We start from the raw sequence: 14,525 nt of genomic DNA on the forward strand, positions 1-14,525 counted from the left end.
ACGATAAATTTTGCTCGTTGTGCCACGATTGTTGGCAACAAAAGTACGGATTCGTAGTGATAGACAAGGACAGCGCGCTTTCGAACGGCCGATACAGAAAAGGATTTAACGTGTTCGCGATACCGTAAAAGCGATCAGTCGTTGCCGATACCTCGACGGAGGTGAAACATTAGCGTTATTACAGAGAGAGAGAGATCGACACTCTGCTTTTTTTTCCGCGATGGCTGCGATCGACGAAAGCGAGACGATTCGCGAACGCGAGAAGGTCGTGAAAGAGATTGCAAAGACGAGTAATTCGATTCGCAAGAAACTTCGCGCTTTGAAGACCGGTAAGATCGAGAAGAACATTGAGTTGGACACGCACTTTAAACCTCTCATCGGGCCGTTGAAAAAGATCGTTGACAACTCGCGCTTGATCGCGGTGAAAAAAGAGGAGCCGACGGAGAGCGACGCTGACGCGAAAATCGAACCGCTATCCGTTCAACAGCGCGGGGAGGAGGAGGAGGATGTTACACCGAAAAGAAAGAAGAAACGATCAGACTCCTGGCCGGATCTGTCATCGACACCGTGTAAATCTGATCAATCGAAACGACCGATAACTTGCATCGCGCGACTTATCCAGACGCGTATCTCGTGGAGAAAGTACTGCGCAGGAGGGGCGACGAGGTTTACGTTAAATGGCTGGGATTCGATGGATCGCACAACTCATGGATACACAAGAACAATGTTATTTAATTCGTGTAAACTGTATTTTTATTCTTAACATAAAAAAAATGCAATATCTAATATGTAATACATGTAAAATGTTTGAAATATGAAATACATATAAAGTACGTAAAAAAAATATATGAAATACACATGTGTAATATCTTTATTATAATATTCTTTCCAATACTGTAATATAATACTCACAATACGTTACGTTATACTACATTCACACACATTCGTACATACATACGTTATACTACTACTACTACATTATATATTACGTTACATACATATACTATACATACGTTATACTATACATACGTTATACTATACATACGTTATACAATACATATGTTACACAGGTATTCGATAATGTCCCCACGGTAACGTATCGGTCGAATTAGGTATAATGTATCGCTTGTCGTCGTACGGACTCAGAGCGATTTTTGTTTCGGATACGGTGTACACCTCGTGTTTTTCGGACCTTATGCAAGCCTGCTGTCGCTTCATTTCAATTTCGTCTCGCAGACATCTCGTGTAATCGTCGAACGTTATCGACCTGGCTACGACGTTGCTCTTGACACCTTTCGCTTTTTTACAGTCTTTCTTACCATCCACTCGCAAGGCATACATTTTCGCCCTGAGTCCGACGAATTCGGTCATGATCGCACCGTTATTCTCGTCCTTCATCAAGCCCGGCACTTTTCTCGAGCGTTATACCGTACGCGTTGTCGATCGCGTAATCGCTCGTGTCGAATCTAGCGATATCGCGTTTCACGTTCTCGTACACATCCTCGCACTCGATATGATATATCAGACTGTCCGTATCGGTATACATAATTCTACACTTGTCGCGATACAGGGGAGACATGTACTCGTGATGAAATTCGTACAAACAGACTTTCGATATGTCGAGAATGCACATGCCGACGTAAATAGGTTTGTCAAATTTAACCTCGAGTTTTCGCAGTTCGACGGCTTCAGATTTTCTGAAAAAACGCTCCTGCTGTGAAAATTTGGTTTCGAGATCAGTGCCTCCAGCCGTATCTACCGTTCCACTTTGTCACTAATTTTACATCGACGTGATTTCGAACGTTCTCCATCGTTTTCCCGAAAACCGCGTTGTTCATCAATTTATACAAATTTTTCTCGAAATCGTTTTTGGCCAGTGTTCTAAATTTTGTATTGAGTTCGATGTAATTGCAAAGCCATGGAGATTGAGCGAATTGCAATACGCGATGAATTTTTGTGACGCGAAGACCGTGGCGCGTGCATTGCTGTAGGTTGCGGTAGTGTGTGACATAATGCTTTTTATCGTACAGCGTGGCGAGAAGTTTGTCCTGCCGTTTGCCGGGTGGTTTATCGCGCGTCGGACAGAACGGTAGGTCAGCGTGCGCGTCGTGTTTATTCTGCGGATACTCTAGATCGACTTCGAGAATGTAACCCGTGGGCGAATCCAAAGCGATCGCGCTAAACTCGAAATTCGAGACGTCTTCGACCCATCGAAAGTCTGCATAAGGCAATGGTTGACACATTGCCCAGCCGTACAAGTTGTTTACGTCGAAATACATCAGGTATGACGATGGTTTCGATGTATCGTAAGATTGCATGTACCTGTTATTGGCCTGCGCGTATCTGCCGGAACATTGACTCAGACCACCGCGTATACCGCGTTCGATGAACATGACCATGTCAATGTCCGTGAGCAGTTCGAAATTGATACCCGTATGCTTCAACATAGCGTCCCACGTAAACCCCGGTAGAGTGTAATAATACGCCGGATCGAGTCCATAACGCGACGCAGCTATCGCGAAAATTTTCAAAGATATCAGCCAACAGCAAGACATCGATCTTTAGATACAGATCGCTGTAGTCACCGAGCGTTCGAATGGAGAACCGCTGCCAGACGTTGACGGCGTGCGCGTAATCGCTCTCGGATACGGTGTCGCCTGTCAATGAACTGTAAAACGAGTCGCGCGATGGTAAACACGCATCCTTCAACTTTTCGACGCAGTCAATGTACTCGTACGGAAAGACACCTTTTCGCGTCAATAATTCGAAATCTTGGTCGGATAACGCGGAAAATTTTGAACGTATAATTTTTAACTTATCCTTATCGAGGAAGAATGCTAATTTTTCGAGACTCGCGCTAAGAAATTTGTACGAGTCGATGAATCTTAATTTGATGCAATTTTGGTAGTTTTTATCCTCAGTGCTTTTAACGTTTTTCGTGAATGAAATGTATTTTTCCTTCGTGATTGGAAGTAAGTCTACGCGTCCTTCGTAGGCTGTAGCTATTTCCTTGATAATAAAATGCGCGTCGTAACCCGATAAATTATGAAAAATTATTGGAATGTAATGCGAATCTGTGTAATTTAGATTACAGCTGGAATGCGCGGGACCTCTATAACGACCGGTCAAGTGACAGTGATCGCGTACGCGCACGTCGTCTGGCTCGAACGTTTTTTCGCACACGTGACAGTGCGTTGCGCTGTTAAATTTTTTCCACTCGTCTCGCGTAAAATCCGCCATGGGTATATTATCGGACAAGATGTTCTTTACGTCGTGTGCTAAACGTCTTAGTTCCTCGGCGAACCACGCGACGCAATCCTTATCGCGACGAAATCGATACGCGGATAACGAGTCGTCGTACGAGCACCGCACGTAATATCCTATGCTAAATACCCGATGATGTTGAGACGTGTATGTGGACGTTGTCGGATCCGCATCCGTTTTCTCGAGGGTACATTCCAGGTCGGCGTATACGACATATGGAACTCGTTCCTTCCTGCTGTGATTCTTGAATCTCAGCCACTTGTCGTCCTCGCTCGGTAGTCGGATGGCACAGTTGTTTATCTCTCGGCAGTCTACTCCGTGAGCTTCCAATTTCTCGCTCGAATGAAAATAATGTAAACATCTGCAAAAAAAAATTTTTTTGAAAATTATTAAATAAAAAAATAAAATATTGTATTTTATAATTTTATTAAAAGGAGTATAAGTATTCACCGATCGCAAATGTATTTTCGACCATTGTACCTGCTCAATTGCGAGCTCACGAGGCGGGATAGATTTTTTATCCACGCGAAATGTCCCACGTCGTCTCGCGGGTCCTGCACGTACAACAGATTTACGTGCTTTTCTTTCTTCCGGTCGGTGAACCGTATCGGGAGAACGGTTGGCGTCTTCTCTCCTTCGATGGCATACACATTGATGGATATATTGTTGTGATTTTCAAAATTTTTAATCTGTTTCAAAGTCATTGGAAACTCAATGCCTTGTAAATTTAATACTGTTGTGTAATCAGGGTACGAGGATTCCCGATATGTATGATCCTGGACAGGATACAGCGCGGCGACCACTGACCACGCGAAGCACGCATTGTCCATCGATTGCACGTTTATCACCGCTTTTTTCGATTTAATTTTTTGCGGTAAATTGATGTAACATTCCGCGCGCAAAGGATTGTACTTGTTCACGTTCACTGTCAAATTGAGTGTACGCGACAACGCCCATCCGCTATCGCGTTCCTGAAACTCTTCGAGACGCGATAAAGTAGGCTCGATAACGTGTAGCTCGTACCACTCGCGCAGATCGGACGCACGAAAGAGTTCACGGTTTCCCGTGCTGACACTTTTGTTTGCACGTTTGTCACCCGTCACAAACTCGCCGTTGAACACGGTGTTTATTTTTACACTTGCGTGTCTTTGCACGACGTTCCGCACACGATCGAGCACGATGACTTCGGCGTCTTCGAGAAATTTTCGCGGTTCGATGTAATTGATATTTATCACCGCACCGGTCAATACACGCCATTCGAACGCGGCATCGATCTCTCGCCAAACGAGTCTTTCCGCGTTTTCGTTACCGCTACTACTGCCCGCCGCGTGCTCACCACCGATATGTACGAACCGTCTCTGTAATAGAGTCTTCGCACCATCGAGTCGCGCGATTCTTGCCACTAAAGATGATCTGTTTCCGACAGTCTGAGAGCCGTCTGAGACCCGCGGACGTTTGGAACGACAGTCTTCTTCGAGCTGCTCAATAAACTTCTCGCATCGCTGTTCCCATGCGAGATATTCGTCCAAGGTAGCGATTTGGTTGGATCCTTCCACCAGGTCGCGTTCCGTTTTATCGAGATGTTCCATGTTTTTTTTTTAATACTGTCTTTTTTTTTTAAATTACGTCACATTCTTTGATGGAGCACTTGCCCATCTCCTTTATCGTGAAAAATATTCTTCTGTATTGAATACTTGACACAAAAAATTTTACCCTCGAATATGAACGTTCGCGTCGCGAAAACTAGCCGAAGACTGATCCACAAGATGTGGATCCATAATCATCCTGGCAACAACGGATGCTATGCGTTCGTATAATTATCGTTAGACATATTTTGTTTATACATTCCAGCAGCCGGATATCGGCGCTCGCTTTTTGTAATATGCCGCGCCATAACCGAATACCGCCGCGACGGTTAAATCGTAATCGGCAGCGGCTCTTCCTAGAAAAAAACATGAAGAGGACTCCGCAACGGTTAAATCGTCATCGGTGACACATTTTATCAATTGTTTACCTCGGTTATTTTATCTTCAAACCGTCGTCGGACCATCGACGCTCGCTTTTGTAGTGAGACGCCGTAACCGAATGGCGGCTCGCATGTTCTAGAAGGGTGAGATCATTGCGGAGTCAAGTGTCTAATTCGCTGTTTTGTTTATATTCGCCGATAAAATTCCAGCAGCCGAACGGCGCCTTTGTAATACCCCCGCGCCGATAAAGTGACGACACCCTCCCCCCCCCCGCGGACCACCTTCGGCGGTACCTCTTGTCAATACGATATGTTTATTAATATTTATTATTATTTTTTATTAATATTTAATAAACATGTCCCGACACGCTCGCCGACCACTCCCCTCCCCCCCGCGCCCCTCACCAACGAGTCGTCCCCCCCCTCGGCCGCGAGTCCTCCCCCCCTCGCTCCCCCTTGCCTTCGAGTCCTCCCCCCCTTTCCCCCCCGCTCCCCCTTGCCAACGAGTCGTCCCCCCTCCCCCCCGCTCCCCCTCGCCAACGAGTCGTCCCCCCCCGGCAGACCCCTCGGCCGCGAGTCCTCCCCCCTTCCCCCCCCGCTCCCCCTCGCCAACAAGTCGTCTCCCCCCCGGCAGACCCCTCGCCCGCGACTCCCCCCCCCCCCCCCCCCGCTCCCCCTCGCCAACGAGTCGTCCCCCCCGGCAGACCCCTCGGCCGCGAGTCCTCTCCCCCCCGCCCCTCACCCCCCCTGAGATCCCCGGCCTAGAACTCTTATTGATATATCTACTAATATTGGCAATTATTTATTCTAATTAACACAAAATATAACTTTTGAACCGCCATGTCCAAATTTCCCTACTTCATTTTAGATAAAATTATATCTTCGTATGCGTATATATTACACATTATCGCTGCATAATAAATCGTGCAAACGGGTTACCACAAAAAATAGGAAACTTTTAAACGTTTCCCATTTATAAATTTTCTTCTTATAATGTTTAATTGTCATGTTGAGTTATGCGTTACGGGCATATTTTAATTATTGAGGCTACTGTTTCATTGATTCTTATTCTTATAATGGATTGTGATATATTATTTACCCAGTATTGTGTGTTCATTTATTGCATGTTTTGTTTGCTTGCAAATAACATTATATATAACTTTGCGTGTTTCTTTATTGCATTTTGTTTATTTTCAAATTATATTGTTTAACTTATATTATATTTAATAATGTATTGATTGTATTGTTGCGTTTTACATTTTATTTTTAATTAATGGCAACATGTATGCGCGCAATTTTTTCAGTTGCGTTAATATTGATATTGTGTTTTGATATCATGCGTTCATATTGTGCGTTGAAATTATGCGTTACTATATATGTATTAATATGTGTGCATTAATAGACTTTTATACATTACGTTACTTATTAAATTTCATATTGTGTATGTTACATAAATTCATGTATTTGTGTGTGTTAAATATATATATGTATGTATATATATATGTATGTGCGATGGTGCATGTGAATTTGTAAAGGCATGAATACTGTTAGTGATACATTTTATCAATTAATTTTTTTTTTTTTTTTTAAGTTTTTACATGCCTCAAGGATGAATAATCAAAAGGTTATACGAATAAAAAACTTGGAGAAGAAATGGAGCTTATTAATATTACATTTTATAAATTCCTTGTTTATATTTTAAGTATTTTCTGTTCTACATTATTGTACGGTAATTATTGTAGCTTGCACTTTTATTGCCCTTTTCTTTTTTTGGGTTGTATCGAGGTGGATCGAGTAGCTGAGATACAGATCAATGAAAGAATTGTACAATAAAGTGTATTTAATGTATTTTTTTGTTCTGTTTCTTTGGTCTGTGTTGAGGTGGATCGAGTAGCTGAAGCATGGAGCAGTGAATAAATTAAAAGAAAAAAGACTACAATTTATTGGTACTACATAATATGTAATTTTTTATGTATTGTAATAAAGATACAATTTTATTTTACATAAAAAATGTAGTTTCTTTATTATATTTATTAATAAAACATGTACTTTTACTATATTGCAGTTATATTTATTACGGGTATATTCTTTTTGTATAGAGATATACATAAAATTATTTTAAAATGTAATATTAACATATCGTTGTATTAAAATTAAAATTTCATTTATCGCATTTTAAATTAAGCATGAATATATATCTCATTTTTATTTTGGATGCATAATTAAAAATCATTCATTTATTTCATTTAATGTAATAAAACTATTTTATATTAAATATTTTATAATTATAATTGTTTTCTTATAAGTATAATGTATAAAATATTATATTTTGCTTTTCGGTTGTTCAATATATGTTATATAACATTATATTTTTTAGTAATTTACCTCAATACATTTATAATATTCAATCTGCACAATCACATTTATATAATTTTATTTTTTCTCATTTATAAATTCTTTTTTCTTATTTTTAATACATAATAAATATTTATCTTCATTATTTTCATTAAATTCAGATTAATTTCATGTAAAAGTGGAGTGAGAGCGGAGAAAGGAAGAGCAATTGAGAAAGAAGTTCAGAGAAAGACGTTGGGCGCGTTCAGCAAAACCACTCAGTAGCATAGCACATGATTGGCTCTTATACTTTTAGACCCAACGAATCAGCGTAGCGTGTCGATAAGACGACACTCAACAGTTGTGTCTGCTGTACGTGGCTGTTCAGTTGGTATTAGTGGGCGCTTACTTATTTGGCGCATGCGCACTCCATTTTGGACAACACTAACTTCAAAGGCGCCGACAGAGAGTTCCGCTACTGTATATACTGTGGCGAGACACTCCCTGGTCGTCCGTCGGCGAGTTTGAACTGAACGTTCTTCTTAAGATACGCGATAACCACCCCGAGTCGGGAGAATCTGTTACGCTGCGACGATCCTCTGTACGAGGTGACGGCGAGGAGCCCTACGAGGAGGCATCACATCGGTGAGGTTGCCCGCAGTACTTAATATCGAGATGTAAAGCCACGACGCCGCCCTCCGGTGCACGCTCTCGTCCGGGAAAAACGTTGTAACATCGCGACGCGTACGGTTCCTTGAGACCGCGTATCGAATGGCGATCGACAGCGAGAGCGAAGGGCCTCGGGATGGTATCGTGGCCGCGGAATTGAGATAAAGATGCGATTGCGAGCCTCGAGATTGCGATAGATTCGTGGCGAAACCTGATAATGCAAGTCCGTTTCCCTATAATATATATTCCCTATAAATATATATTATTACGATAGTAACAAAAAAATACAAATAAATATATCAGTCTCATTATAAACAGTATTTTATGTATTTTGTCCTAGAAAAGAAATTCACACGATATAAAAAAAGAAATTCCAGCTGATACCGTCAGTTACCTTGATATTGTACCAATTTGTCATCTTGTAAGTAAAGGTTACGTTTGACACAGTAATTTCTTTTGGATAAACTTCCGAAAACGGCCCCCCTCCGATTTCGATGAAACTTTGTGAAAAGCTTCGTTTTGGGTCAAAATGAAAGCCCTTAAAAGGAATTTTGGCGACTCCTATGATAAAGCCATTTTTTTAGATAAAATGATAAAAAATATAGGAAAATCTTCGTAATTCTACAGGATGTTATTGTAAATAATCAAGGTCAGAAGCTAGTATGTATATATATAAACAAGCTTGTAAAGCGCGCCACGAACCCATGTGACATCTCGTTTCGCGTGGAAAGTGTATGCGTGAACTATTTCGGGACTACCGCACCTCCCCCGAAAGCACGGGGGGGGGGTGTGCGTGAACCTCGGTTCGCGTGGAAAGTGTATGCGTGAATTATTTCGGGACTACCGCACCTCCCCCGAAAGCACGGGGGGGGGGGGGTGTGTGAACCTCGGTTCGCGTGGAAAGTGTAATATATTACAAAGCATATTATTTATGTATTCTGCTGTAAGTATATAATAAAAACATTAAATCATTAAATACAAACAGTATATATTCAATTTATAACATCCTGTAGAATTACGAAGATTTTCCTATATTTTTTATCATTTTATCTAAAAAAATGGCTTTATCATAGGAGTCGCCAAAATTCCTTTTAAGAGCTTTCATTTTAACCCAAAACGAAGCTTTTCACAAAGTTTCATCGAAATCGGAGGGGGGCCGTTTTCGGAAGTCTACCCAATATTTCCTATTATAAGGACAGAAAATCTAAGAAATCGCACGCCGAGCATTTTTTCTTTTTTATTAAACCCTTACATTTACTCTTGGCAACCGTAAATGTTAAGAGAATGTTTTAAAAATAATTTCGTAGGTTGAACTCTGCCCTATTGGAACAACTCGATTGTATTACTGTCTATTATACATTTCTGATTACTGAGACGGAAAAGTGCGCGAAAATTAGAAGCCGAGCGGTCTCCCATATTTATTAATTAAATGCTTATATCTTGGCAGCCACACAAGACAGAACATTGTTTCAAAAAACATTTTAATTTATAATCTCTGCCCTATTAGAATTGATCGATTTTAATTGGCCCCACTGTGCGAACAATTTTTTATTTTAATTGAACTCTTATATCTAGGCAACCGTAAATGATAAAAGGGATGTTTCAAAAAACATTTTGTAGATCGTACTCTACTCTGTTGAAATTATTCGATTTTATTATGGGCAATTATTCAGTTCCGATTATTAACATGGAAAGGTGCGCAAAATCCTGAAGAATTGGGTGCTAAGCGGCTTCTTATTATCATTAAATACTTATATCTTGACAACCACTCAAGATAGAAGGTTGATTAAAAAAAAACATGTTATTTTATTCTTTGCCTATTGGATTTTTAATACTGTCAATTAAACAATTTCAATTAGGGTAAAGTGCATATTTTGGATCAAATTCTAATCAGCAAATTTTAAATGCCTTTTTAGTTGACTGTACCTATTACATGTGAATTTTTTCACTAATTTCTATAATTATAAGGGATAGCTATAGACGATAGCGAAAAAAAATAACATATGATAGGTACAGTCGGCTAGAGAGGCATTTCAAATTTACTGATCCAAAATATAATCTAAAATATGCACTTTATTCTATTAAGACGGGGAGGCGCGCGAAAGTCTAACAAACTGGGGCGCCGAGCCAATTCTTATTTTAATTACTAAAAACTTTTACATATCGGAACCCGTAATTGATAGAAGGATGTTTCAAAGAGCACATCTTATTTTGCACTCTGCCCTTTTGAAAACACTCAATTTTATTATTGACAGAAAATTACGCGAAAATCTATAGAATCGGCGCTAAGCGGTCTCATTTTCATTAAACTCTTTTATCTCAGGAACTACAAAAGAAACAAAGATGTTTCACAAAGCACTTTTTAGTTCGTGTTCGGCTCTATTGGAAATACTCCTTGTTGTGAGCAATTATACATTTTCTAATAATAAACCGAGGAAACGAGCGAAAACCTAATGAATTGTACAAACGATATTTCATTTTTATTAAATGTTTTTATCTCGGCAACCGCAAAAATTATAATTGTTTTTCAAAAACACTGTTTTCTTAATGCTGTGTATTATTTTAATCAAATTTATTAATTGTAGTACTTTAGTACATCTCTGTTGCATCTTGTTCGTTATTTTGAGATAATAATCGATTAAGTGGACAGTGTCGTAAGAAATAATATACTCATGTTGTATGCCTTGTTTTTTAATGCAGTATAACACATGTGTGATGATACTTAAGAAATTATAATTAATTACTTAATAAGGACTAATTCATTTCCAATGTACAATCTCATACAATAGTTAGGAAAATATAATCGATGGAAGGGTACTTTTGAGGTCTTACTGTCTAAAGAATGAGATATAAGTTATACATAGCTGTTATAACTGTATAGATATATAAAAAAAACCGTTTTGGAGTGTATCTATATGAAGTAAATATGTATGTGTATACATTTATTATTAAATTAAAAGGTATCTATATATTATAGATAACACTCTTTGTTTCAAAGGCAGATTTAAGTACTCTCTTCAAAAAATTTACGAATAGGCAGTATTCAGGTAATGTACTGATAAGTACCGCTTCGTTGGCAGGATTTTCAGTACCGACCTGGTAACTGCCAAAAGTTCTGAATCCTGCCGTGTGATATGACGGAACGACCTGAAATCTGCCCTTTCATATACATATATGTATATATATATATGTATAATTGTATATATATATATGTATGATTAGTTTATTGCTTTTCCCCGTAGGGCTTACAAGGCGTTTTTGTGAGGAACATACCCAAACCTTTTACAATACATCCCCGTATTACTTGGCCATTTGCGATCTCACAATCTTTATTTTCCCGCTTCCTCCCCGTGCCCCTCTTTGCCCCTCTTCCTCTTCCTCTGCTTCCTCTGCGTTGTGTTCTTGTTCCCCTCCTTCCTGTCACGGCTCCTCCCTACTTGGCCCACTCCCTTTTCTTCTTACCTTCCGTTTCCTCATCCGAGTCCTGAGGACTCATGAGGAGCTTCTTCTCCATCCCCTTGGAGATCTCGTCTTCCTCGGATCTTCCTACGCTCCTGTAGTCTTCGCTTTTCCTTTCTAGTCTTCTTTCTTTCTCTTCTCTTTTCCTATCCCTCCTTTCCACCGACTTGTCCTCATCTATCTTCACACCTATTCTGTTCCCCGCTCTTCTCCTTGCCTCCAGCACACGCCATTTATCCTCCTCATCCCCCAGCCTCACTAGAATCGTCAACCAGGCCCCTTTCTGGCTAATCACTCTCACCTCTCTTATCTCCACCTTCACCTTCAAACCTTCAGTAAATAGTTCCTTTACCTTTTCCCAGTTGGATTCCTTCCCTTCCCATTTCTTCTTCTCGATCCTTATTATTACATTTTTCTTTCTAATTTCTTCCTCATTCCTTCCTTCCTTCCCTGCTCACCATTTCTTCTTCCCTGCCCTTTTTTCACTCTCATTCCTCTTCCTTTTCCCTCCGCTTTGCTCCATTCATTCCACCTTTCTTCTCAGTCTCTTTATTTCCTCCTCCAGCTCTTCTATCTTCTCATCCTTCCTTTTGCCATCTTCTTTCACCTCCCTCAGCATCTTCTTTACTTTTTCTTCCACTATCTCTTCCACCGCTTCTAGTTAGTTAGTTAAGGATACTTTATTTGCCCCAAAGGGGCCTTAAAGGGCGTTTTTGTGGAACGTTCCCAAACCATTACATCCGGCGTTTTTAAAGGGACGTACCCAACCCTGCACAAACTCTACCATCCTCCTCTGATTCTATACAATACAATGCCATACAAACCAAAATCAAAAAACCAAAATCAAAATCAAAATCAAAATCAAAATCAAACTCAAAATCATAAATTTTCAATCAATCAACCTTTTAAATCTTTTGAATCAGAAAACTAATCCACCGTCCCAAACCCTAATTGTCTTTGTCGTGAATATTGTCCGGTCATATTCTCCTCCAACCGCCTCTTTCCTCCTCCCACTTCACCTCCCTTCCGTTTATCCACATTCTTCTATTTGTTAACACCACTGCGTTGCCCCTCGTTCTTTCCTCTCTTGCTCTCTCCACCATCTTATGTCTATATGCTCTCTCTTCAAGTGTTAGTTCCTCGTCGACGCCAATCTCCCACCTTCTCCATATCTCATCACATCTTTCTATCACCTCTTCCTTGTCCTCTTCTTCTTCTAGTTCCGTGAAAATTACAATCTTACCATCCACACCAGTCACCTCCCATGCTTTTCTTATCGGTATCTCTCTTCCTGTTACCTTTCCATTATCGCTTCCAGCATCTCCCTTCTTTCTTTTGGTCCTTCTCCTGCCACTCTCCTCCAGATCAGATTCTTTTTCCTCTTCTCAATTTTTTCTTTTCTCTCTCTCTCTTTTTTTCCTTCCTCCTCCCTCTCTCTTTTCTCTCTTCTTCTTCTTATCTCCTCTTCTCTCTCCTCTATCATTCGCCTCGTCCTGTTCCTCTCCTCTTCCTGTTCCTTCCTTCTGTCGCTTTCCGGCGGTCTTCTCCATTCCTTCTCGCTCTTCTCTCTTCCTCCGTCTCCTTTTTTCTCTGTCGCCCTCTTCCTTCCTTGGCTATCTTGTTTAGCTTCTCGATTCTTCTTGCCTTCACGACCATTATCCGTCCCTTCCGTGATCCTTCCCCCTGAGTCTGTCGAACCCTCGCTCCAATCCCTTCCCCACTCCTCGCTCCACCCTTCTTCCCCTCGTTCTTCCTTTTCCTCCACCATCCTCTTCTCCTCCACTTCCAGTTGGGTTTTTAGCTTCCTCAGTTCCTCTTTGACTTCCATTCCCGTTCGTATTATTTCCTCTTTAATTTCATGCCCGATTTCCCTTAGCTCCCTCGTAATTTCCTTGATCCATCCTGTCTCTTCCCTCTTTCGCGCCGCTGTCTGTACCTCTTCTTTGTCTGCCAGATTTTCCTCCATTCTATTCGATTCCTTTCTCCTTCGCATTTCGAACCTACTCTCTTATTCTTTCCGCGATATGCTCTTCACCTGCTCTGCGTTGTGCTTACAGTCCACTTTCTCGTATTCTTTCTCTTGCCAGGCATGCACCGCCGCTCTGTCGACTTTCAGTCGTGCCACCCTATCTCGATCGGCCCTCTCACTCACCGCGTTTCCACCGCAGCGACCTGCGCCACTTCGCTCACTCTCGTGCCGATGTCACTTGCTTTCCTGTCACGCCTTGTCGCCCCGCAGTAGTGCCAACCCGCTCTTTTAGGAGGGGCCGGCACTCCGCGCCGCCTCGGCGATCCGCAGTAGTGCCAACCCACTCTTTTGGAGGGGCCGGCACCCCGCGCCGCCTCAGCACCGAACAGCCTCAGTTCTACGCACGTGTCTCCGCTTCCGTGGCTCGCGCATGCCGTGCTCCCCGCTTCCTCTTCCCTTCTCCGGTCGCCTACCTCAATTGTGTTCCTCCCTCTTCTCTCCTTCTTTCTCCTTCCTTGTCTTGCTCCGTCCTAACCTCTTTCTTCCTCGCCGTATTTTCTTGATTACTTCCGATTTTTCTTGCCCTCCGGCCTTTCTTCAGTTCGTACGCCTTCCTCTTTCCTTTCCTTCGGGGTTCCCTTATTCTCTCTTCGTTCCTTGACTCCTAATCCGACCCGTCCTTTCCCTTATCCTTCTTTCCTTTACGGAGCACCCGTCTTCCTTCCTTACCCAACCGGAAGTCTACTTCCACCGCTTCTATTATTCTATTCCCCTTGCACTCCATCCTAGATTATCTGTAACATATACATATATATACTTTACATTATTCCCCTTTTCTTTTCTCCACTTTTCTCTCCCTCCCCC

The 14,525-nt window shown here is 41.4% G+C and overlaps 1 protein-coding gene across 1 annotated transcript; it reads right to left on the reverse strand.

Moving 5' to 3' along the window:
- Positions 1–1,381: 1,381 nt before the first annotated feature.
- Positions 1,382–5,446, reverse strand: LOC143908450 (uncharacterized). The gene is made up of 3 exons (XM_077426117.1): positions 3,745–5,446; positions 2,029–2,343; positions 1,382–1,697 (listed from the first exon to the last, which is right to left on the reverse strand). The coding sequence occupies exons 1-3, from the start codon at positions 4,851–4,853 to the stop codon at positions 1,382–1,384; spliced, it is 1,740 nt and encodes a 579-aa protein (XP_077282243.1). The 5' UTR covers positions 4,854–5,446.
- Between the last annotated feature and the right edge of the window lie 9,079 nt (positions 5,447–14,525).

This window comes from Temnothorax americanus, unplaced genomic scaffold (assembly GCF_048541705.1).
Source record: "Temnothorax americanus isolate GAGA-0224 unplaced genomic scaffold, ASM4854170v1 Scaffold95, whole genome shotgun sequence".
Classification (NCBI taxonomy): domain Eukaryota; kingdom Metazoa; phylum Arthropoda; class Insecta; order Hymenoptera; family Formicidae; genus Temnothorax; species Temnothorax americanus.

Excerpts from the sequence above, each read along its gene's own strand:
- LOC143908450 (XM_077426117.1), bottom strand. The coding sequence starts at position 4,853 with ATGGAACATCTCGATAAAACGGAACGCGACCTGGTGGAAGGATCCAAC. Across the intron at positions 2,344-3,744 it reads GTGAGCTCGCAATTGAGCAG|ATACGCGCAGGCCAATAACA; the intron begins GTACAATGGTCG and ends ATGTTCCGGCAG. Across the intron at positions 1,698-2,028 it reads GACAAACTTCTCGCCACGCT|AAAATCTGAAGCCGTCGAAC; the intron begins GTACGATAAAAA and ends GCGTTTTTTCAG.